The sequence below is a fragment of the Balaenoptera acutorostrata genome, chromosome 1 (assembly GCF_949987535.1).
Source record: "Balaenoptera acutorostrata chromosome 1, mBalAcu1.1, whole genome shotgun sequence".
Lineage (NCBI taxonomy): Eukaryota > Metazoa > Chordata > Mammalia > Artiodactyla > Balaenopteridae > Balaenoptera > Balaenoptera acutorostrata.
The window spans coordinates 50,195,147-50,220,518 of NC_080064.1; the positions used below are offsets into that span (position 1 = coordinate 50,195,147).

The 25,372-nt window shown below is 34.4% G+C and overlaps 1 protein-coding gene across 7 annotated transcripts in view; it reads right to left on the reverse strand.

Annotated features, from left to right (window-relative positions):
* The window catches only part of MYSM1 (Myb like, SWIRM and MPN domains 1), a 42,144-nt gene that overhangs the window by 6,764 nt on the left and 10,008 nt on the right, over positions 1-25,372 (reverse strand). For 3 of the 7 annotated variants that reach the window (XM_007164367.2, XM_057548755.1, XM_007164366.2), the window contains exons 6-19: positions 25,011-25,089; positions 22,156-22,254; positions 18,831-19,603; positions 14,910-15,040; positions 13,689-13,792; positions 12,378-12,455; positions 10,824-10,912; positions 7,858-7,912; positions 7,459-7,509; positions 6,663-6,737; positions 5,850-6,038; positions 5,022-5,154; positions 652-757; positions 416-473 (exon numbers count right to left, since the gene is read on the reverse strand). In XM_007164367.2, the coding sequence (XP_007164429.2) occupies positions 416-473; positions 652-757; positions 5,022-5,154; positions 5,850-6,038; positions 6,663-6,737; positions 7,459-7,509; positions 7,858-7,912; positions 10,824-10,912; positions 12,378-12,455; positions 13,689-13,792; positions 14,910-15,040; positions 18,831-19,603; positions 22,156-22,254; positions 25,011-25,089 (2,020 nt within the window). Of the gene's footprint in view, positions 1-415; positions 474-651; positions 758-5,021; positions 5,155-5,849; positions 6,039-6,662; positions 6,738-7,458; positions 7,510-7,857; positions 7,913-10,823; positions 10,913-12,377; positions 12,456-13,688; positions 13,793-14,909; positions 15,041-18,830; positions 19,604-22,155; positions 22,255-25,010; positions 25,090-25,372 lie in introns of those variants that run through there. The other 4 variants (XM_007164369.2, XM_007164368.2, XR_009008663.1 and 1 more) reach the window with 4 other exon arrangements.

Below are 25,372 nucleotides of genomic sequence, written 5' to 3' on the forward strand. Positions count from 1 at the left end.
GACTCTTTTTTCCTACCAGAAAGTTAAGCAAAATGACCATTTAAATTTAATTGTTAGATTTATACTACCGTTTTTAAAAATGATCAATTGTTAAAGCTAAATGGAAACATGGCACTTTTGAATTTAATAAAATAAGAAAAATGTTCTCCATTGTGTACAATAATAATCTGCTAAGAAATTTATCAGCCAACATGGACAAATTTTTTCTAAAACAGCATTATTTCTATATGCAAGCATGGGCACCAAAACACATTACTAATTATCTCCTAGAAATTAATTTTAGAAAGAAAAAAGCAATAAAGGAAATACACAGAAGGTGTATCCACAAAGCATTAGGCATCATGGGAAAACACATCAAGATGAATAGCTTTGGAATCTGTGAGCAATGAAACCAATTAAAGTGAAGGCAGCTTACTTTCTGCAAACAAGTCAGGTCAGAATCCCGGCGAAAGATTTTATCCATGGGGACACTGCTGTTGGAAGAAATATGAAAACAAACCAATGAAACAAATACTATAAACGAATCAGTTTTGTAATAAACTATCACTGATGCCATACATCACAATTTTATATTTAACTTGGGTTTTTCCTAAAACGTAATTTAATGAGAAACACTGCAGATGTGCAACCATCTCAAACCACAGTACATACCTCCGGGATAGCCCGTATTTTTCTATTATCCATTTTGTCTTTTCAAACACTAATCCCCACCGAGGTTCTTCTAACATCTGTTGTACTTCAAATTTATAAGGTAAACCTAGAAAAGCATAAAGCAGCACATTTTTACCAACTATTTCTTAAATCTCCAATCTCCTTTTAATTACTTAAAATTCCCTTTCGTGTTTTCACAACCGCAGTTTGGCAGACCAGCTAAACAGCACGTTAAACATAGTGGGCATTCATGAAATATGCACTGCCTGGCTGAACTTGGTTCATCAAGCATATTAATGCCAAGCAATTAATAAAGAAAAGTAAAAGTGCCATTTTCATGACAATTCTATGCAAGGAACTGTGACAGGTAAGATGATCACATAATTTATCATCCAAACCAAGACACTTTTGGAGTGAAAGCTGGCACTATTAATAATTGTGCCAGAACCACAGGCTTAAATTGGGATTGACCTAGGCAAACCAAGATATATTCCATCCCAGTGATATATTTTTTTTAATACATGTTATCAAGCTTACAGCACTGCTATAAGGTAAGTAGCATTATTCCTATTTAACAGATAAAACTGAGGCTGAGACAGGTTGAACAAGCTCCTTCCACTAGTAAAGCAAAGAGCTTGGATTTCAAACCCCACCAGGCTTGCCCGACTTCTGAGCCCACATTCATTCCACCTCCCTCTCCGTGCTGATCTAAGACTAGACAGGGGCTAGGTTTAATTGTGGAGAGCCAGTAACTACACTTGAGTCACGCTAAACTCTGGAGGAAACAAGTCCAAGGGGTAGATATCACGTACATAAGTTAGAAAGGAAAAAATACCAAAACACGAGCCTACTTAGACATTTCTCACATATCTTTCAAAATCTCCATGTAATTGTATTTGCAGTATATTAAAGGCTCAGCTGATTCATTACCAAAGGCCAATACCATAATAACACTTATAACGCTTACTCTGTGCCAGGCTTTATATATAAAGGTGCTTTTTATATAGATGTAAGGCCAGTTACATGAACTAGCTACCAGTGTTGTCCCCAGTGTTTTTTTTGACGAGGACACTGAGCCACAGAAAGGTTACTAAATAACCTGTTCTTGGACCTATCTAATTAGTAAGAGGTAGAGCCAGGATTTGAACCCAGGCAGTCTGGCTCGAGTTTATGTCCTTAATCTTTACATTATACTGCCTCTCAACTTGCATTTTTGCCATCGTAGGCTTTTCGAGTAAACAAAATGTCAGCAAATCAGAAGGTATTAAGAAAAAAATCATAATTCTACTTCCACACAATACAAGCATAATTTGTCAATGTGCCCTAAAAAGGCTTTTTCTCCCCATTTTTTTTCAGGTGTATGGAAGGAGAGAAAGGAACAGCAAGCCTGATGATAACTGATCTTTTTTCATTTCTCAATTCTCTTCTATTTCATTTTCCCCCTCCAGGAACTTAAGAAGAGTGACACATTATAGTACACAAGCTATTACACAAACTCCTTTTGTGATAACAATCATTTACTTGATATGTTTTGATTACCTACTAAGCACAGACAATAGCTATGATCATAACTACCTATTTTAGACCTATTATTTACTAAGCACTTTACATACATTACTGACAGTCTCTACAACCTCCTGTAAGCAAGTTAATAATTTTTTCTCATTTTACAGATGTGGCAAATGAGAATGAGAGGGATTAAGTAACCTGCCCAAGGTAAAATAACTAATAAATATCAGAGCTGGGATCTGAATCCAGGTAAGCAACTCCTACTCTTAATGAAAGTAAAAAACGAGACTAAAAGAGAGGTAAATAAATAAATACATTTTCAGTCTGTGCTCATAAAAAAACCATGAAAATACACACACAACATGTTATACACCTCTATCTGGTATTAAGAATATTTTCTAAGTTAAAAAAACGGCACTAAAACCAGTAAAAATTTCTTTTTGTACTGATTATTTTTTGATATGCTTATTATTTTTTTTAATTGAGGTATAGTTAATTTACAATGTTGTGTTATTTTCAAGTGTATAGCAAAGTGATTCAATTACACATATATGTACTGATTATTTTTATCCACTAAAGTGTCAGAATAAAACGAATCACTAAGTATATTTCTGGCCTATTACAAATAGAGAAAATGATTAAGCATTAGACATACTGTAAAGATAGGATTTGGGTACACACCTAATAGAGGGGGAAAAAAAAGAATGAATCAATGAATGAACAAATAAATAAGTAAAGGACCCAGTTCAAAGTACTGTAACACAAGGTATCCCAGGGCTTCTAGGAAATTTTAATTCTTGAACCAGAAGGTTTCCAAGAGGAGCAAAGAGAAGAACCGAGGATTAAGACCTAACAAACAGGGTTAACAACGGTCAAGTTATGTAAGAGGCAGCTCTGCCCAAGAGAACTTTCTGCAATGATGGTAACGTGGAATACTTGTGTGCTGTGACGGTAGCTTATACAAGAATCCAGCACTGTGCCCGCTAATCTTTCGGATGATTCTTTCCCGTCTGGGGTAGTCTGTTCACACACATGCATTGGTCTTTATCTTGCTAAACAATAAATTTGAACCTTCTACAAATCTTTGGAGTCTGCTCTCTAGGCAGCTTTCTGCTCTCTGGTACAATGTCTTGCAAATTTAGTTGCCCTGGTCTCCTTGCTCTTACCTCCATCACCTCAACTCAAGAGTCTGCTAGGCTCTGGGTGGGTTTCTCCACCTTGTGCCACACCTGGAAGTTCTTTTAAGTCAATAAGCTAGGTTAACTTGGGCTCACTTTGTTTCCCATCTCTCAGGAATCATATTCCTTCACTGTTTGATGTTATATCCTAAATACCACTGTTCTCTATATTTTGTCCAGGGTTTTGGTTGTTTCAGACAGGTCCTTGTTACTTCATTTTGGTCAGCAGTAGGATTCTAGGAACTGAATTTTAAATTTCATTTAATTCTAATTAATTTAAACAGTCACACATAGCCACATGTGACTGTATTAGACAGCATCAGAGTAGAGGCTCACTCCCCAAATCTAGCAGAATGTGACAGTAAGACATGGTTTAAATGGAGGACAAGTTCACTGTGATTCTTCCTTTTGTTAACTTTTTGTAAAATTATACTGGCGTAAAGAATGATGTATATATGTGCTATGTTCAAAATGGGCATTTTGGACTAAAGTTAATGTCAATACTATTCATTCAACAAAAACCTATAGAGCACTGACCACTCCTTAGGTATAAGGCAATTGATTAGGTACTACAGGAGATACAAAGAAGGCATAGTTCCTGCTCTTTGGGGCTCACAATTTAGTGAGACAGGCTAAATAAATAAATTATACTAAAACATGCAAGCAACCATGAAGGCAGGAAACAAATGTTGCAGGTGCACAAAGAATAGAGCAACTAATAGTAAATGACATGAGGGGTGGTAGTGCTGGGGTCTTTGCCAAAGAGGGTATTTTTGTGACATTATTAAGAAAGGGTATCTGAGTGACATTATTAAGAATGAAGAAATTAATTTGTTAAACATTCATTTAGTACCTACTTTATGCCAGGCCCTGTGCTAGAAACTGAGAATAGAAAAATGAGTACAATATCATATCTACCTTCAAGGGGCTCATGAGCTAATGGGGAAGAGTATAATGTAGAGTGACAGTATCCAGAGAGGACAGTCAACTAGAGCAGTGGTATTAAGGATGAAAAGAGAGTATTCTAGAGATGTAATTGTTTCCTCTCATCTTTTCCTTCCATCCACACTCGCTTCTTACACTCCCCTACTTTTCCTAGTCTGCTACACTAATTCTTTATCCAGCCAGAGTTGATTGGAACAGCAGTGGACATAAATTCCAAAGGAACCGAGTCATATGATGGGCTAAACCAACCAAATTCTTTCTTGAGAGAGACAGATATAAAAATAGTTAGGCACTGTTGAGCCTAAACTGGGAGATCATGGATAGCTAGTGGTAGGGTGGTCATTATTCTTTATTAATATTATTTTTTCATTTGAATGTCATTGCAGAGAAAGCCAATCTGCCATTTATCTAGAATTTTCAAGAGAACAGAAGGGACTTTGTTTTGCTTACTGCAATGTCTCCAGGACCTAATACACACACAACACTGCTTGGCCATAAGTTTTCTCTACATTGTAATGTTTTTGCCCAGTGGCCATGGTAACACAGTGGGAACTTTAATGCAGAAGGAAATCATGAAAGGAAAGAGGGTGGCTGCACTACATGGTATGCAAACAGTGATTCCCTAGTTGAGGACACAAACTTCTCCATCAAATCGCTTTCAACAGGTATAAATTCTGTGATTTGTAAGATTCAAAAAAAATGAAAGTAGAAGTCGGATTATTTTTGTTGAAAACTTACGATAAGAGCCATCTGGGCTAATTTCATCACTTATAACCAGGCAGGTAATCTGAGAATAAGGTAAAGGATTATTTCTATTATAAGGACTAACAATCATTCCAATGAACTTTGCACCGCCTCTGGAGAAGTAACTCTACAATTTAAAAAAAAGTATAATTAGTTTCAACCACATAAATTTAAAAGTCAGTATTTACCCATACCAACATTTTAAACATCCAATAGAGGAAAAGGGAATGCAAAAGTGTGTTAAAAACTTCACTTCCAAACAGCAACTAAATTTATTCCATACCCTAAAATTTTCAGGCCAAAACATGTCCAACCCAACCTGAACAGATCACTTTTTTTTTAAGATCACCCTTAAAAAGATCACCTGGCCTGCAAAATCTATATTTGCCATGAATACATTTATAAATTATATTCACTAGCCCCTCAGCTGTAATCTTTATCTATATGGTAATAATTTACAAACAGCTGCCTACAGCAGAAACATCCAGATATCAAACATAAAATTGCAGAATAAAACAAAACTCTGTTTTTTCCAGAGGTGCAAAATATATTATATTTCCAATTATTTCAATTGTACCCAGCCCCTGTCTTAGTTATCCCCATCATTTTTAAAGGCTCTGGGGGGAATTATCACTGTTACTTTGATGGCTTGTCTATATTAAACAGAATAGCTAATTTTCTAAATGTGTAAATAAACATGTATTACTCTTATAATCACTTTGCTAGAAATGTTAAAAGTGTATTTATTTAACAGAAAACAATGAGAGGGGAGAAAATGTGCAATTATTTACCGACTACATACAAAAAGACCTATAAACACACCTGGTATTTGGCTTGAGTGTCAATATCTCGTAAGGAAGGATTAGGATCAAAGGCAGGATGAGAATGATACCATCCAATAACACTATAGCCCCTGACAGCCAAGGTTTCCGAGGCTTGTGTTTGTGAGACGGGATCCATCTCACACTGTAGTCCTGTACTCAGACTGTTACATGGTTCTGCTGCACAGACCTATAAGGGATTAATCCTTAGATGATTATACTGAAATCCTGTTAATTCTATTGTTTCAGTCCTTTCATACACAGATACAGAAACTTTTTAAAGCCAAGCCTTTTATCTGCCTATATAATGGGCAGCCTTTAACTTGCAAATGAATTACTCTCCAAAAGTGTGATTGTATGCGAGGAACTCAAAATCCATTTTCCTACTCAAGACAAGTTACGGGTTAGTTTTCCAGGTCGGCCTGTATAGTTATCTGTATAAACACAGTCTTTCAATGACCCCTATTACTTATGATAATAATTTCTAGCAAAATGATGTATACCAAGCTTCAATTATAAGGTTAGCGCATGTTTCCTGGTCTCTGGCCTCTTAGGAGTTGAAGCTTTTTACTGGCAAAGGCAAGGAAGAACTAAGGCCTGGTAATGTTCCCTCTTTCTCGGTGGTAAAAGGAAACAGGTGCTCAATATAAGGAATGTTCAGTCACCTCTGGGAATATATAACTGTCCACATTTGCATATTCTCATTTATATCATAGATAAGGTTTATATGTTAATTATACACATTGAAATCTATAAAAATATTTGGTATGGCAGCAGGACTAAATAATTTTAAAAATTTTAAGAGAAAACTTACCTCAACTATCTTATCAACTTCTGAGTATCTTCCTCCTAACAGACCAATCACTTCTGCCATAGAAACATGAGCATGCTAAAAGAAATACAAGATAGACTTAGCCCAAACATACAAACCAAACCCACCTGACCAAAAAATCAGAATAAATCTCACTTATCATAGGAGAGTCATTTACAAGTACAGTAATTATGCTTCTCTAAAATGAAATAGCATAGTAGAGGAACCAGATGCTAGGCTCAGCACACAGAGACTTAAGATTTTAGACCTATCTGTACTGCTGGCTGAGAGGCTTTGAGCCAAACATTGGAACACTCCAAGATGCCATTTTTTTCATTTACAAAATGAAGATACCATTTGCTCCCCCTACTGAGGAAAGGTATCATAAGGATGCAAAGTAAAAATCACTCTGGGTCCTCCTACAGAAAACACCATAAACACACACAACCGCTGGAGATCTCTGTAGTTTAGTGCAGAACAAGGAGTCTCCAAATTATAAGAGTTGTGCTTTGTTGCAGTTATCTAGAAGGCAGCAGACAAGGATACTAGGAAATTAAAATAGGGTTAATGATGATAAACAGTCTGCAAAAACTCACATTAATTTATTTTCTCTAAAATATGGAAACATGCAATTGTTTGGCTTTTCTCCAAAAGAAAAGACTTATTTTTTAGATTCCTTGTAAAGGAGGATAGTTAAGATCCAAAATACACGTCTTCCATACTCTCTCTTACGCCTGCAATAAAAATACACAAGAATAGAAATCAGAATAACTAAGTAAACACAATATAATATCCTTACCAAATCCATTATTAAAAGTGCTTCTGAAGCCACTTTCACCTGAAATGGCTCCTGAAATATAAAAAAAAAAAAAAAAATGGGGGAGCATAAAAATAGAGATTTTGTTCCTCCTATCGGAATGCCCACCCTTTTCTCCTTTATCTATCACACCAAGTTCTCACCACCAACCAAGGCTCAGCACAAATCAGACTTTTAAAGAAATATATGTATAATTCAAAGCCCTAGCATGGAGACATTCTTTTCTCATTTTCCATCTGTATCACTCATCTGACCTTCAGTGTACCCTGCCTTATCCAACCTTTCTTATACACATGCCTTGCACACACAGAAAAAGAAGAAATATTTCATGTCTGAGAGGAGGGTATTATTTACGGTCATTCAGTGATGAATAAGTAGTACCTGCTTTTCTTCACTGAAAAAATTACAAGGTATCAGTTGGAAGGGATCGAATGAGCTGGAAAAGGAAAAAGAAAAAAAAATCATTCCTAATTTCAATAACATAACCAGGAAAATAACATTCATTTACAAATTTGAAAATGTGTACCAATAATCTAAACCTAAACTCTGAGTGAAAAAAATATTAAACTAGGAGAACTTCTTGTGATACAACCCTTTTGAAAGAAGCACTGTTCTTTCAGACTTGATTAAAAATCTGGGAAACAACATGACCTTTGGGAAAAAGTAATTTTGTTGTCTTAATTTCTTTTAACACCAAAAGAGGAGAACATTATAAATGGCCAGACATGTGTCCTACACTGAAAGTAAGTTTCAAAAGTTCAATGAAAACCTAACCCTGACATTAAGATAGGAAACAAAGTTCAAGAAAGATGGAAGTTTCTCAGAAACACTTCTGTCAGTACAATGTGTTCAGCAGAGTAGGGACTCAGTAAGTATTTGTTGAATGAATAAATGACAAACAGTTCTGTTAAAGATATGAATGGATATCGAAAGTTCTATGATAAACTCATCTTTTAAAATGAAAAAGTATAAACGATGGAAAGAGGGATGCCTAAGCAAGGCTAGATACAAAAGCATGTGTAAATCTGAGAGAAATATTAGAAAGGCTTTGTTTGACCAATAAAGAATTGAGGTTTGAGAAAAATATTTAAAGTGTTTTTAGGCTACAGTCAGAGAAAACAAACAGCGAATATGTTCAAGTTAACAACTGGAAAAGAGCAGAACTATTTAGTTCCTATTCTACCACACACATAGTGCTAGGAGATCAGATACTTTGTTTTGCTGAATACTGTATCGCAAGTACCTAGAACAGTGCTTGACACACAGTAGGCATTCAAAAAGTGTTTGCTGAATGAGGAAGATCTTCAAGTTAGAAAGTACTTTGTCAATGCAAATAAAAAGAAATGAAAGGTCAAGATAGATGAGAAAATAGAAAGAAAGCATATGCATCCCAGAACACTTTGAAGAACCATCATGTGAAACCACCATCAACCCTTTTTGAGGAACCATAGAGAATGAAAAAATTATTGGAGGACTAGGAATAGGCAATTATTGGGCCTGTTTTCAAAACACAAAAAAAGAAGCAGAGGAATTAAATGTTGAGTATCAGGAAAATTCTAGAAAAGATTAAACAGCTGATTCGTGAGCCTTTAGCAAGTGAAGAGGTGACTACTAAGAACAATAATGGGTTCATGAAAACATAAGTCATGACAGGTATACCTAAATTTCATTTTTGATAGGAATGATCTGCTAGAAACTAGCAGACTCATAAAGAGTCAAATATAGTTACTAAATGTAAGCAAGACATCTGCTATGATTATTCTTCTGCATAAGATGAAGAAATAAGAGTTAATTGTGGTAGTATATAGCTCACTGAACAATGATGTCTGAGGTTTACATTTATCTCAGTTAAACATTTTAATCAGTGATCAATGGTAGAAAAGGCAAGCTTATTGAAATGTTGATTCAAAGCTACAAAGAAAAGTGGATCTGGATTCAAAAAGGTCCTCACAAACTGGAAGAATGACTTGAAATTACAGTAAGTATGTCTCACATTTAGATTCTAAAAATCAAATGTGCGGACACTAGATGAGGAGTCCTAGCTTATGGACAACTGTATTTTCTTACATGGTTAATCTCATTTAATTTATTCTCACAACTCTAAGTTTTGATTTTAATTTTAGAGAGGTGATATATAATGTAATGGTTAGGAGTATGGATTCTTAAGCCTTAATGCCTGGGTTAAATCACAACACCACCATTAACAAGCATGGGCAAGTCACACAACCTCTTTGTGCCTCTCAGTTTCCTCATCTATAAAATGGGAATGATTATATTAACTACTTCATAGGGTTGTCATGAGGATTAAATGAGATAATATATATGAAGTGCTTAAAACATACCCAACAGTGTTAGCTATTATAGACATTATTTTATAAATGAGGACCCAAGGCTTATAAAGGCTTTGTGTAACTTACCCAGGGACATACAACTGCTTGAGTATTAGGGCTCTTTCCATTGAAAATAACCAAGTGGCATTCCTGGATGTCTTGTTTTAAAGGGACACTGACAAAACTATAGTCTATTTCATGGGTCATCTGCAGGAAGTGAGGGTCTACAAAGTCAAGGCATTTAACTTATTTGGTGACCCTTAATGTTACAAGTTAAACATTTTAAATTATTAAAGAAAAAAACCTAACATTCAGCATCAATCAAAGAGAGAACTAGTCATTTCATGAGGTTACCTGTTCATAATGTCTAAGGAGTTAAATGACCACCTGTCACAAACAAGGTCCCCTTACAACATATGTTGGATCCTATATTCACTGAACATGAACAAATTAACACTTTTGCTCAAGGTCTCCCAAATTAATAATCAGTGAAATAAAAAATTTCAGCAGTATTTTTTTTAAATTTATTTATTTTATTATTTTATTTTATTTATTTATTGTTTCTGGCTGCGTTGGGTCTTCGTCACTGTGCGCGGGCTTTTCTCTGGTTGCGGCAAGCGGGGGATACTCTTCGTCGCGGTGTGCAGGCTTCTCATTGTGGTGGCTTCTCTTTTGGCGGAGCATGGGCTCTAGGTGCGCGGGCTTCAGTAGTTGTGGCACGCAGGCTCAGTAGTTGTGGCTCGTGGGTCCTAGAGTACAGGCTCAGTAGTTGTGGCACACAGGTTTAGTTGCTCCACGGCATGCGGGATCTTCCCGGACCAGGGATCGAACCCGTGTCCCCTGCACTGGCAGGCGGATTCTCAATCACTGCACCACCAGGGAAGCCCCTTCAGCAGTATTTTAAAACTTAATGTGGACAATGTAATGTTGCAATATCAGATATCCCTTCCATACATTTTCTAATCACTTGTGATAAGTTTAAAAAAAAAATCACACTTATATGATGTCACACTATACCTTTTTGTTGGCCTTGGCACTTTTGAAGATTTACCAGGTTTGCATTTTTCCTCTTCTCTTCTTCTTGCCAACTCCTCAGCAGAGAGATGCTAAAAAAAAAAAAAAAAATACCATTTGATCAAAGAGTCCATCAACCACTGAGAGGGAAAGTTAATAAAGAGACACCACAGCATAAAGCTAAAGAGCACAGATTCGGCAGACAGAATGCCTGTCTCTGCTACTTACTAGCTGCGTGACCCTGGCCAAGTTACTGAAGCTTTCTGTGTTTCAGTTTTCCTCATCTTTAAAATGAGAACAATAATAGTAATAATAACAATGTCATGATGTTATCATGAAGATTAAATGAGTTAATGTTTCCAAAATATTGACAATAATGTCTGACACAGTAAGTCCTTTATAAATATAAAATAAAATAATTCTCTTTCATTTCATTTCTATTACCAATCTTATATTCCAGCCCTTATGAACTATGTACCTTTTCCAGAATATATCTGGTATTTTCCTATGTCTGTACGTTTGCTTATGCCTCTCCTTCAGCTTGCAGTTCCCTCATCCACATTTCCAAATTTTGAGATTCTCCTGCTCATCCTTCAAGTCAGAGATGAAAAATCACATCTTCTGTGAAACCTTCCCTGATCACACCCTTAGGGAGGACCTTATATTTCTTGGAACCAATCTCATAGAACTTACCATAGGTTTTATCTTTCCTACTAGAAATGTAAGTTCCTGGTAGGCAGGAACCATGTGTTACTAATTGTTGTGCCTAGAATAATGCTCAGATGTGAGGCTGGGGGGCAGGGAATGGGGAAGAGAAAGAAGAGAACTAACATTTATTGAGTACCTGGTACATGCAAAGGCTTACTGAGTACCGAGTATTAGGACCTTCATACATTTTATTTCACTTAATTCTTACAACAATCTTTGAGGGAGATGTTATCACCCACACTTCATAAATAAAGCCCTGAGATTTGGTACAGTTACGCAAGGTAACAAAGCCAGTAAGTACACATTCACATATTATTTCCATTTGACTGCACTGGTTGTTCACAAACAAATTATATATGCACAGAACACATTTGTGTGTGTGCACACGTGCGCACACATACACACATATACTCACTGCCTATGTTTCTTTTTAGGACCATAATTTTTGTTAGTAGAAATAATACTTTAATATTTGTAATTCAATTTATGTCTAATGCATGGAACAATATTTTGATTGGTATATCAGAACATCATTCAGTGACTTTACTGAAATGAATAGGGCACAACTCCCTGGCACCTTGGCAGATATTCTGGAGCTAGAGACCAGAATATAGAGACAGATAATCAAAGTTCTGAAAATTAGTCAAACTCCTAGTTAACTGTACCATCAGTGCCTTCTTTGTTGTTTACTGATGACTTCTAGACAAACAAATTAACGTGGGAAAGAGACATATATATATATATACACCCACACATAAAACAAGTGTAATATATGTGACATTAAGATATACAAATGTATACTGACAAAACAACTTTCACTTTTGAGTCATTTGAAGGGATCAAAGTTACCTCAAACGTTTGTCCTTCTAAGTCTTTTGCATCACACCAATTTCCCCAGGGGTCTCGGACCCTACGTCTCCTTGTGCGCTGTGATGAAATTAAAAATAAAGCAAAAGGTCACAAGATTAGCTTGGAGAAATCACAGCACATTAACACACAAAACCAAAATGATAATTTTCTAAAATTCAATTTCTCCATTAAAATACCGTAATCCCTGATCAGCAATGCCTGACTGTATTTTATTAATTTACATTGAATAGTTAGCACTCTGCTCAGAAATAAAACAGTGATGATTTTCTAAATTTTATTTCAATTTCTCTTTAATTTTCGTTTCCTTTCACCATTTGGGAGTTACAACTCTAGGACAAGAATATTTTTTAGGACCAAAAAGAATCACCATGAAAATGACTTTGTGGTAGAAAACTTGTAAGAACACACAGCCAGAGGTACAATATTGAAAACTAGAAGAAAAATAATTATATCTCAGGCTTAGGAAAAGATTGCCTAGTTAATACAAATAGTAAAAAATTATAAAGTTGGTTGACTGGATTAGTAATATCCAGTTTTGCAAACATCAGTACTGAAGCCTTTAAAATGGACCGGCTGCCAGAAGCCAGTGTATGACTAGCACCACCTCCAGCAACTGTATATGAAAACACCCTTTCTTAAAAAAATAAACTAGGTAGAAATGGTTTACAGCCTAAACACTCTGAGAAAAATACCTACTCTATTATCTATACTTTTTCCATTTATCTTACCTATTACCAATTTAACCTATTTTATTAGTAAAGTCAACAAGACCACAATATGACTCTACCTTTTAGGAGACTTGGATCACTTATTTTCAAAATAAGATGCATGCATTTTAAAATACTGTAAAACTCACTAACCTCAAGAATTAAAAACTAAAGGCTAAAATATTTTGAATGGCACTTCTACAAAGCTAAATCTTATGGTAAGAATTTTCAGCAAACAAAAAACAAATGAAAGAAAAAAGAGCTAAACTGTATAGTTTTAAAAGATACATTAGATACAGAAATCAAAACAAAGCAGTCTAAGACCCCTTTAGCGAAACATCATGCTCTGTGTGAAGTTTGTGAGCGAATTTTTAAATTTTGGGGGTTTGTTTTTTGCCTCATAAATCAACATGAAACTGAATGGAAACCAAAAAAGTGAATGGCTTGGGTGAAATAAAAGCGAAAACATGTTCTTCTACTAGATGGCCATTTGTTAAACAGGGTAAGAGAAGTAGGCATATCTTTCTTAACAGGGTAAGGAGCAATCAGGAAAGATCATTTAGTGAGAGAAGGGACTGCTTACCATAGACTGCAGACGCTGGGCAAGTTGGTACGCTTCTACTGTGTCTTTTCTGTCTCTGATTCGTACTTTATCAACTGGCTGTGGCCTGTTATATACAGCCTGTTCTATTGGAATCCAGGAAAAACAAAACAATCTATTATTTTATGGAACTTATTTGTTAAATAGGAAGGCACATCTATACTATTAATTATAAGCCAATATCTAAGTTTTTTTAAAAATATGAGCTTATTTCCACAATACACATTTGATGTGCTACTTGGTAGTTCTCACATAAAAGTATGCTGTTATTATAAGGAAATCTCAATAAAATGAAACATTTAGGAAATGGGTCATTTGTTTAATTTCTGATTAAATGAGTGCTAAGCCCACTTTGTTACCTTTGCAAGTCTAATACAGTAAACATGATTTCATTTTTCTTTTAGTAGCTAAGGAAGGTATGACACCTTAGTTTTCCTGTAAAGCCAGTCCTAATACCGTGCTTTGGGCAAACAAGGATGCTGAAATGTAGGACAGATCCCAGGGCAAACTATAAATTCTCTCTCTACATGAAATGAAATAATCTCTGACAGGACGTTTTCTGGTTGTCTTTTCATAGACACAGAATACAGAATATACTCCTCTCAAACTATGGGTTACAAGATTCTAATTAACTTATCACTTTGCAACTATAACTATTATCTTTCTTCAAAATTGTCATGTTAATTCAATAAAAGGACAGAATACATTTAAAAATATGCTTAAATTTGAGAAAAACTAGAGTGAAAGAAACTTTCTACCACGAAAAATATTTTGGCACTTTTATTACATTTAAGTGTAGAGGTTCATAAATTATTTTCTTTATTTAAACACTGCTAGACAGTATTTCTAGCATTAACACAGTATTTCCAAATCAAATGGGCTTTGATTGGACTTTTCATAAAATTACTTTTACTTGACAAAGAACTGCATCCTTAAATCATTTCTACCAGTTAGACTGAATATTCTTCCTTTAAAATCATACCACCAATTTTCAATGTAGGTTAAAAGGAAATATAGTTTATCAACAGAAATCTGTTTCAAAACAAAATCTCAATAATACATTTATTCTATAATGTTATAGCATCTTTCTGTATTCTATATCTATAATAAGTCTAACTTGAATTCTAACTATCAAAGAAATTAATGGGTGCTATAAGGATAAAAAATGTCGAGTAAAAGATGTTGTTGGGTTTTTATTTTTACCACATCCAAAATTGATTGCTCCTATCAACTCGAGGTATGTATGAATCCGTCCAATACAATTAACATCCCCACAGTTCTTCAGGCCAGGACGTACTGAGGTCTTATTTAAGTATTTCGGTTTGCATATCTCCCTAAGAGATGGAAGTACAATTATTTTGGATAAAAACATAAAAGAAGATTTCTGGGGGAAACTTTTAATCTTTGAAATATTTTAAAAATGTACCCCCTCTCAATATGTAATGTCTACAGACAACGTTAATACATAATACCCAAGTGTACTTTCTTTTCTGAAATAAAATATCTTTCAATGATACAGTAACTTACAAGTATAGTGTGAGTTTTACAAGTATCATTTCTTCCCCAATATTAAATTCAATAGATTTCAGTTATCCCAGGACTCTGAAGTTAGAGCGTTATATATCTACAGATCCAAATGCAAGCCTGAATCTTTGAATGAAAAGGGCATATTCATAATATATTGAAAATATTTAGTATTAGACACTCCAATTTTTAATAAATTGCTTAGGTTCATTTACTTTTACTTTGCTGGACAACATCTTTTAATTACAAGCTACCTTATAAATGCTTAAAAGTTTTATATTAGTTTTTAATCATTATGCTAGTAAATATTAAGTGCTCTCAGTGGAAAACAGAAACGGATACTACAGGGCATTCTAAAGGAATAAAGAAACGCACAAAGACTATGAAAGAAATAAGAGGTTTCCATAACAAAACACGTATTTACTAAATATACTTAATGTACCATGTTAGATGGTACAACATAAAGTTTAAGTAACAGAGGACTTAGTAACAAACAATTACTGAGTGCTTATAACAGATGCTGTACTAAGGGTTATATACAACTCTACAAAGCAGATTTTATCATTCTTATTTTAGAGGAAAGGAAACAAGTAGGTGAGAGGGATTAAAGCACTGACTTAAGGAAGTGACAAGATTCAAACACAGACTTTATAAACCAAGTATTCAGATATATCATGTAACATAGGTATTTCTTAATCAATCTTTATTCTACAAATATTTATTTTGTGTCCTATACACCAGGCACTGTTCTAGGCACTAAGGATACAGAGATGAATCTGAAGTTCCTGAACTTACAGACCTTACATTCTAATAGTCAATAAATTAATGAATAATATATACTATGTTGTCAGGTAGCAGTATGTGCTAGGAAGACACAGTAAGAAGGATAAGAGGATAGAATAGGACAAATAGCTACAGACTATTTTAGATAGGGTGTTTAGGGAAGGCCTAAGCAAAAACCAAATTGAAAATCATAAATTCTATAGAAGTTCAGGGAGGGTAAAAAGTAATCTGTGACGTGGGAGGGTATCAGAAGTTCCATTACAAAGGTGAGATTTCAGTGTATCTTGAAAGAAAAGTAAACAAACTGTGCAAATGAAGGCAAGAAAGCTGGAATGGGCATGGTATACCCAGCCATCCAAAAACTGTACGAATCTATGAACTGTACTGGTCTAATTAAAGATTATCCAAATTGAAAGGCTTTAAACAAAGAGCTTAGTACTAGTACCGCACTGAACAAATAGTAAGGCCTCTACAAATATCTGTTTATGATATAATGATGATTCACTCTTTCAATCTGCCTCTGTATTCCAAGCATTGTTCTAAGCACTAGGGACGTAACAATGAACAATGAACATGGAGCCTACATTATCATGGGGGGTTGGGGAGACAGGAGACAACACACAAATAAAAATATAATATTTTCAGTGGTAATAAGTTCTATAAGATACATAAAATACAGGGTTAGAGAATGACAGGGAGGAGATATGTGAGTTACTGTAGACACAGGGTGGTCAGAGAAGGCCTCTAATTTCCCTTGAGCAGAACGGAAAGAGAAGAGGAAGCAAGATTCACCAAGATCTGGTGGGGGGAAAACATGCAAGGCAGCATGAAAAGTCAGTCAAGGCCCAGAGCTGAAAGTGTGAAAATAATGGGTCAAGACTGCAGTCTCTGGAACCACCTTCGCCTAATGGGACCTGGAACAAGTTCCTTTCCCTCTCTGAACCTCATTTTGCTCATCTGTAAAATGAGGACAAGGCTGTCAAGAGGACTAGAGATGACTTAAATACAACGCATTGCATTTGGTAAGTATTCAATAATGATACTGACTACTATTTTAATAAAATATTCCCCTAAACAGGGAGTTAACTGCATGTGCTTTTATGGAAAGGATCTTTAAGCAACAAACAAATCTAGCAGGACTTTTTTTATCTTTAAAACTTTAACTCTTCTATTTTTTTAATACTGCCTCCAGTCTCTAAACACTCTCTTCTATTTCTGAAGAGAATAGGTTTGAGTTCCTGTTCAAAACATTCCTTGTTGCTTTCACACTCTTTGGCTAAATCATCATACTGAAACAGTAATATTTAACTGGTTTCATGAACTAAGGCAAATGACATTAGGAAACTACTGCCATATAATTTATGCTATCCATATAAATTATTCTGCCTCATAAATCCAAAATTCAAAGTAACAAATGAAATGTGATTACAGTAACATTAAGTAGTCACTGATAATTTATAGACACTTTTGAGTTAGCCATTATTTTGAAGCACTTTTATTTTGGCCATTCATGCTCTTATTTCCAAAAACAAAATTAGATACCAACAGAGATTTAATTTAATTTGTCTTTTTTAATAGTGTGAATTAGGCAATGTGGAATAATGGAAAGAGTGATTTACAGAGTTGAGACTTGCACTGAAGTCCTTCTTTTCTCAGCAGCTGGTCTGTATAATTCAAGGCGGCTCCCTAAACCTCTCCTGACCTCAAGATCATTCTATCAAGTAGAGAAAATACCACCTATTTTACAAGATTGTTGTGAGGATGACAGAGAAAAGACAGAGAATCTGAAAAGACAGATGACAGAGAAAAGCTTTCTGTAAACTATAAAACACTATGCAAATGTCAGGGGTGGTTCCTTATAGGTATTCTTTACTTTGATACCACCCTTACCTAGAATTTTCCTAACCTCAACCATTTGTGAGATAACCAAGAGTCAAGAACAAGAAAAAAATCTTTCTTTTAGAATAAGGCTATCTTTAGATGTCAAAATACTTAATACTGTGTGGGTAAAATGAAAGTCACTAATTTAGTAAGTCTGGTTGTTTTCCTTTGGTAATCTTCCTAGGTTACAGCAGAAGCCCTCTGTAAAGATGGCTCTACACAATTCTGTAGCTCCTAAAGCAATAAAAATTATGCATGTTTGATGATGTCTTAATTAAACTATTATGAAAAATGCAAATCACTTTCAGAGCACTCAAGCTAATAAGGTGGGAAGTTTTTGGTTTGTTCCCCATCCCTGAGTAAATAATTCAAATAAAAGGCACTGAAAATTTAGAGGGTAAACTTAATATATCAAAAAATTCCTGTATCCTGATGAAGGAATTATTAACACATTATGTCACAAGTTCAAAGTTGAAAGCATTTAAGGTAGCTATTTAGAATGGTTTCTGAAATCTAGCCACATTTAATGATACTATCCTGTCACCAAAGTTTTCTCTCTTTGTACTTCAAAGTACATCATAAACTAAGAAAGACATTCTCCCCCTTTTCCCATGCAGTTAGTGTTTTCTATATCTTCCTAACATTGTCCTAAGAAACCGCTTCTTAAGGCAATCATCTATCCCTTTTCTTCTAGGACCACAGACTCTTAAAGAACAGACAGATGGGTTAAGATAGCTATAGATGACAATATTTACCAAAACTTTCAAAAGATTTCATTATGAGAAATTTTAAGTTTTGCCTATTGAAATATATAATATGTTAAAGCTCTCTGGAACACTAGGAATATAAAATACTAAATTCTGCATAGGCCTAAGTAAATACTCTATAGAGTATCATAAGTTTTAAACCAGCACCAAAAATACAATTTTTCCTTACCACTGGTCCAAAATATAATTCCTAATTTTCAAATAGCGTTCTGGTGTTTTAGCTTGGCGTCCCTCAAAAAACTCAGGAATTGCTTGTTTTTCTTCCTCTTGAATGACATTTCTATCAATTTCTATTTCTTGTTCTGGTGGCTTAAGCTCTTCTTCCTCATGGCTCTCCTCCTCCATTTGGCAGGAAGAATGAAAAAGCAATTCATTATCACTCAAGTCTTTCTGAACTTCACAAGGCTCTGGAGAAGGTAACTGCCTGGCATCATCTATTATTCCATTTCCATCATGCTTATTACAGTTTTTCATCACTTTATTACATTTCTGATCATATAATTCAACTGATTTTTGGTCACTGGTGTTGTGATTTTCAGTCCAAAATGTATTTCCTGAGCTTGAAAGTGTTTCCATCTCATCTTGCTTTATATTCTGAAGATACTCCTTGGAAGATTTAGAAATGGGATCTTCCTGGCTGTCAGAAGCAATGAATTCTCCTTTACTGGTTTCATGACTTTTATTTTTAGAGATATCTAATAAGAGATCACTGCTAAGATTCTTTTGGGGAGCTTGAGAAGTCAACTCATCTGCCTCATCTGTGATGTCTACTTCTTCATCATCAGATAACTTTTCAATTTTTACAGCATTCCAGTTGGGATCAGCACGACCCCTTAAACCTGATGGTGTCCATGCCTTTGTGCCTTCATCTTCATTTTTCATCTGAAAACCACTGCTGTTTTTCTGATTTGGTGTTTCCTTCTCTGGACCATCTGATTTTACCTTATTAAAAATCAAGATAAAGCCTCCATAATATTAGCATTTTAAAATGTAATCACTGGCACAAAAAAATAGGATAGATACAAAATTATTAAACTGAGTACATGTCAATGGTATATTATACCTTTATTGTGCTTTTCTTTGAAGGGTTTACAACTGCATTTTAAATGTAAAAGATCATCATTTCAAATTTCCATAAATATATTTGACTCATTCATGGTCTGGTGATTTTTATTAATCAAATAATCATGACCTACTATTCAATACTTAATTTTCAATATTAAGTTTAAAACAGGAATCTGGCTCAGATCAACCATACAGAATGAAGCAAACAACCGTCATACAAGGTATTCTCTAAGATATTTGTAAAGGCTTATTTCTCAGAATGTCTGATACCTCAGCTGATCATTTTTTATAATGCTAAAAAATCCTTTAGTTAAAGGAGTCTATCTCACATATCTTCACTTAGTAAATTAAAATCATCTTTTATTTAAATACAAAGACAATAGAAACAAACTGGTTTTTGCAGGTTCATTTAATGTAGCTCCAATTTAAGGCATGAAATTATCTATCATATCTTCTATTATAAACATAAATATCTTGTAATGCAATAAGGAAAAGAAATGTCAACGAGTATATATGATTTGAAATAAAACCTTTGTTACATATAGTTTTTGAAAAATCTTGTACGACTGATATACCCAAGGGACAACAGCTTCCAAAGAGAGATTATTTATAGATCTTTTATCACAATAGACTCCCAGGATCTCATATTTGAGGTTAACTGGCTTACTATGTAGAGGAGAAGGAGAAGGTAGCAGGAGGGAAAAGGAGATTTGGACATTTAGCCTGAAATAGCCATTAACAACCTTGCTATTTAAGTCTCCAGTTTTTAGCTTAAGAATTTAGATAAAATTTTGCATTGTATTTCATTATATATTAATGTTTCTTTTAATATTAAAATGTACCCTTTCACCTCAAGCCTTTGAGTAAAACTGACACTACAAGATGCCCCGCAAATTCTACTCTGAGGAGCATGGGAGTAAGAATAACTAAATTAGGCTTATTCTGTTCCATAATACCTGAACCTTAGCAGGCTGTCTTGAAAATGCTTTTGCTGATTAAAAGAGGTAGTAGATGATTGATTTACAATGAATCCATTCCATTACTTACTTCCTATGCCCAAATGACACTAAGTTAGATAAATCTTGTATACAGGGTAAAACCCATTACAGCTGACCCTTGAACAACAAGGGGGTCAGGGGTGCCAACCGTCCACACAGTTGAAAATCTGCATGTAACTTATAGTTGGCTCTCCGTATATGCGGTTCCTCACCATCTGCAGTTCTTCCACAGCTGCAATTCCGCACCAGCAGATTGTGCAGTGCTATAGTATTTACTATTGAAAAAAATCCACATAGAAGTGGACCTGCTCAGTTCAAACCCTATTTACATTAAAAGAAAATGTAAATAGGGTCAACCCTATTTACATTAAAAGAAAACACCAAATTTCACTTAAGGGCCAACCCTATTTACATTAAAACATCAAATTTCACTTAAGATACTTTCAAATTCTGTATAATTATGTTTCGAGAACTCAAGCAGAACATATTAGAAAAATTCTAAGTATCAATACTATATGGTTGAATAGAGCACAAATTACTTGAAAGACTAAAGAACTAGACCATAACTGTACATTTCTGAACACTGCAATTTATTAAAGTTTTCAGACAATTCTTCATAGTAATTGTACAAGTTTCATTGCTATTAAAAAGATTTTAGAATCATGTTAGCATTTTGGGCCCTTAAGCTCTAATCATTCTTAAAAGTTTAATGCAAGGGCTTCCCTGTGGCGCAGTGGTTGAGAATCTGCCTGCCAATGCAGGGGACACGGGTTCGAGCCCTGGTCTGGGAAGATCCCACATGCCACGGAGCAACTAGGCCCGTGAGCCACAACTACTGAGCCTGCGCGTCTGGAGCCTGTGCTCCGCAACAAGAGAGGCCGCGACAGTGAGAGGCACGTGCACCGCGATGAAGAGTGGCCCCCGCTCGCCGCAACTAGGGAAAGCCCTCGCACAGAAATGAAGACCCAACACAGCCAAAATAAATAAATTAATTAATTAATTAAAAAAAAAAAACTTAAAAAAAAAAAGTTTAATGCAAATAGTTAAAAAGAAATTTAAATTTCCAGGAAACAATTACCTCTAAGGTTTTCTCTTTGGAATATTATTTGCTTTATAGGATGTTTTTGAGCAATTAATATTTTGTCCTATTTAACTGCATGAAATTAAGTGGAGTAAAATAATAATACCTATTTAATAGCAATGCTCAATTGCTATTAAATATATGAATTGTATGTATTCAATGTATTAAATACATTGAATATATGCTTTGAGATTTTTGAAGACAAACATTTATAGGGTACTTTATGGGTATAAAATACTTTCACTATAAAAACTTTGAACATTAAGACTTTAATGCCTGAATTAAAGAAGTATTTCTGCTTATTAATTTTATTTTAAATATTATCACTAGGGTGTTTATATTCTGCTTACCTTATTTTTAAAGTACTGTCTGGCATAACTCTTCACTTGTAAAACAGTGCGACTTCCAATTAGCTTTGCAATTTTGGTCCACCTTCGGCCAAATTTAGCCTATGTTATCAAAATGGAAAAGAAATAGCTTTTGATTAGCTTAATATTCCAAACTACTGTCATACTAAAAAAATACCTATCTTTATTTATTTTCTAAAGCACACAATGAAGCCTCACATACAATATATAGTTAAGACTCCTAAAATCAAAGCCCACATTCTTCTTTTCAAATCTTGACTTCTGAAAACAGACCAAGATGATTTAGAAATTTGTTTTCTTTTTATAGCTACCTAAATGAAGACCCATCACTTCTATGTATTCCTAACAGTATGTATTAGTAGTGTACATTATGATGTTCCAAATTTAAGATAACTTAAAAAAAAGTGCCTGAAATGGAGGCAGGTTATATTTTCCAAATATAGAATCAACTGAATATATTCTGACACTAATTTCAAAATATTTTTTTTTACCCAGATTCCATCTGTGACAATACCTATTACATGTTCCATAGCAGATACTTTTACACTATACAGATATCACAGTAAACTGACTTACAAGAGTGAATCACAAATGAAGCAACCTGTAACCAACATCTCCCTACATCCCTCCACTGTCAAAGGCTGTATACCTACTTACACTGAAGTTGTGCAGGGAAAAGCTGAGAACCTGAGGGAGCTCTGGTGTGTTCTGCAGCACAGACAGGAACACATTATAATTTTAAAGCGAGACAGAATTTTTAGGTATCAAGCCTATCATTTGATACATAAATCTCCTTTACATTATCTCCAACACAAGATATTCTCTACTTCCCAAAGTAGCTCAACAATCCTCTTTTAGAATTCTTAAAACTATTTAAAGAAAAAAAAAAAAACCCACAACAATTCAGAGAAGCTGATTCCAGGGTCAGATTTACAGGTCAGACAGTCATGACTTATGGCAATAAATCGTCTTCAAAGTTCTGACCTAAATGATAAACCTTAATTTATACACTTATTTCTGGTATTCATTAGAAAATCTGACATATGGACAATTTCTTAAAACTGAAAGTACTTCTGAGAAAATGATTACTAAGTATAAATTAATTAAGATTTTTCTTAACTAATACCTAACTGAGATCAACTTACTGAAGATTTAGTTATCTGTATTGCGTGATGAAGGCAAATAGGTAACTTGGTAGCATGGATCACTTTTGGAAACAGGAAGGATCTGGATAAAGTCTGACTAGTTAGGATTGCAGGGGCTTGGACACTATGAAAATTGGAGAGGGGACACTAACAAGAGGAGCAAAGAAAACAGTTACCAATTTAAAAACAGAGCAAAGGGACAAGACAGAGAAGGAAAAATCTTTCATCATTCAGTACCACATAATTTCCTTCTCTCAAGCCTGACAGAATTCAGTCTATAAACAAATGATACTAATAGGTTAAAAAGCTGGGAATACAACCAGTGGTTCCATGTATTTTTGTGGTAAAATATTCTAGGTTTAAAATATCTATGTATATAGATAGATAGGTAGATAAAGATATAGATATCTACATATGTACCTAAATAAATAGACACTTGCTTTTACAGGGACAAAGTATCTCTGGAAGGATATACAAGAACAGATGACAATGGTTACCTGAGGCAAAGAGAACTAAAGGTTGAGACAGGAGTCAGAGGGAGACTTAACACCCTACAACTTCACGTACTATTTGAATTTTGAACCATGCAGATATAGCCTTTATAACTACCACCAAAGTCAACAATAACCTAAAAATTCACAACCCGTGTGTGTGTGTGTGTGTGTGTGTTCTGATCTTTGGTAATGAACAAAACAGCAAAGTTGTCAGCAATCTTAAATAAACGACTGGTTAATTAGATTATATAAATGATAATCATGCAACAGACTAAAATACCAATATAAAAAACATCAAGAGTACAGGAGAAAAATCTCAGGAGATAAAACCCTCAAAATAGTTTATGTATTTATATAAAACATCACAGAACATAGATGTCATGGTGATGTTAACTATAAAAATATAAACACATTTTATTTCCTGTCATCTGCAGAAATATTAACAATGATGTTTTAATTTGCATTCATGAATCCTACATAATATTACATAAATATTCTATATATGTAATATATAAATATATATAATTTCAAAATTAATTAGTACAATACTGGTAACATGTAAGAAAAAGATATAATCTACTATTGACAGTTAAAAAAATTCCTGCATGTTTTGTTAAGCTTCATTATATTATGGAGTTTTCTCCTAATTAGAAACTTCTGCACATATTTTTTTCCATTATGCAACTTATGGACATTTAAATAGATCTCAGTGAAAACATTCATGCAAAAGGAATGTTTCTGGTCTTTAATTACATCCACTAAAATATTTAGACTGTGTGCACAATGCCAAATATCTGAATTAAAAAAAAACTCAGCTGATCACCCAGACAGTTCCAAATATACATGTTTTTTCCCTAGAGAAAAGATCAGGTAACCAAATAATTTTGCCTTTTAATCCAGGTAGTTGGTGTCATGTATGCAGATACAGTACAATTTCTTGGATTTTATTAATACAAAAAAGGGGTGAAAATCAATATTGATCCAAATCTATTTTAATATTTTAGTAACTTAGGTATGAGTTAAAAGGAATTCTCTTATGCTACACTACAAACATCACTCTAACTACAGAAAAACTATAGATATGATCACTGTAATTAAAAAGAAATTTCCAGTCTCTATAAATTAATTTAACCTTATAATTCTATCAATATTTGCTTCTAGAATTATTTTACTATAAATTAAAAATTGCTCTATTTACCAGCCCTTGTTCAAACAGCTCTTTTTCTTCTATCGTCCACTTTACTGAGTAACTGGCTGGTTTTGTAGGAGAGTGTACCCTGAGGGGAAAAAGAGGAATTGCAAAAAAAATTTCTGAAATGGAACATTCCATATTTATGCAGCTAAAGGTTATACATAGCCATGGGCTAAATTTAATACTCTGAGTCTAAGAATTAAAAAGAGAAGAAGGCTGCAGTCTCCACCTGGGGGAACAGATTTGCCCTGTCTTGTATACTTCTCCAGCTCAGGATGATAGGAGCCCCCAAAAACATAATCCTTGGGTCTGAGTGAAGATAATACTAAAAGACATCAAAGGAAGTCAATGTGATAACAAATAGGCTT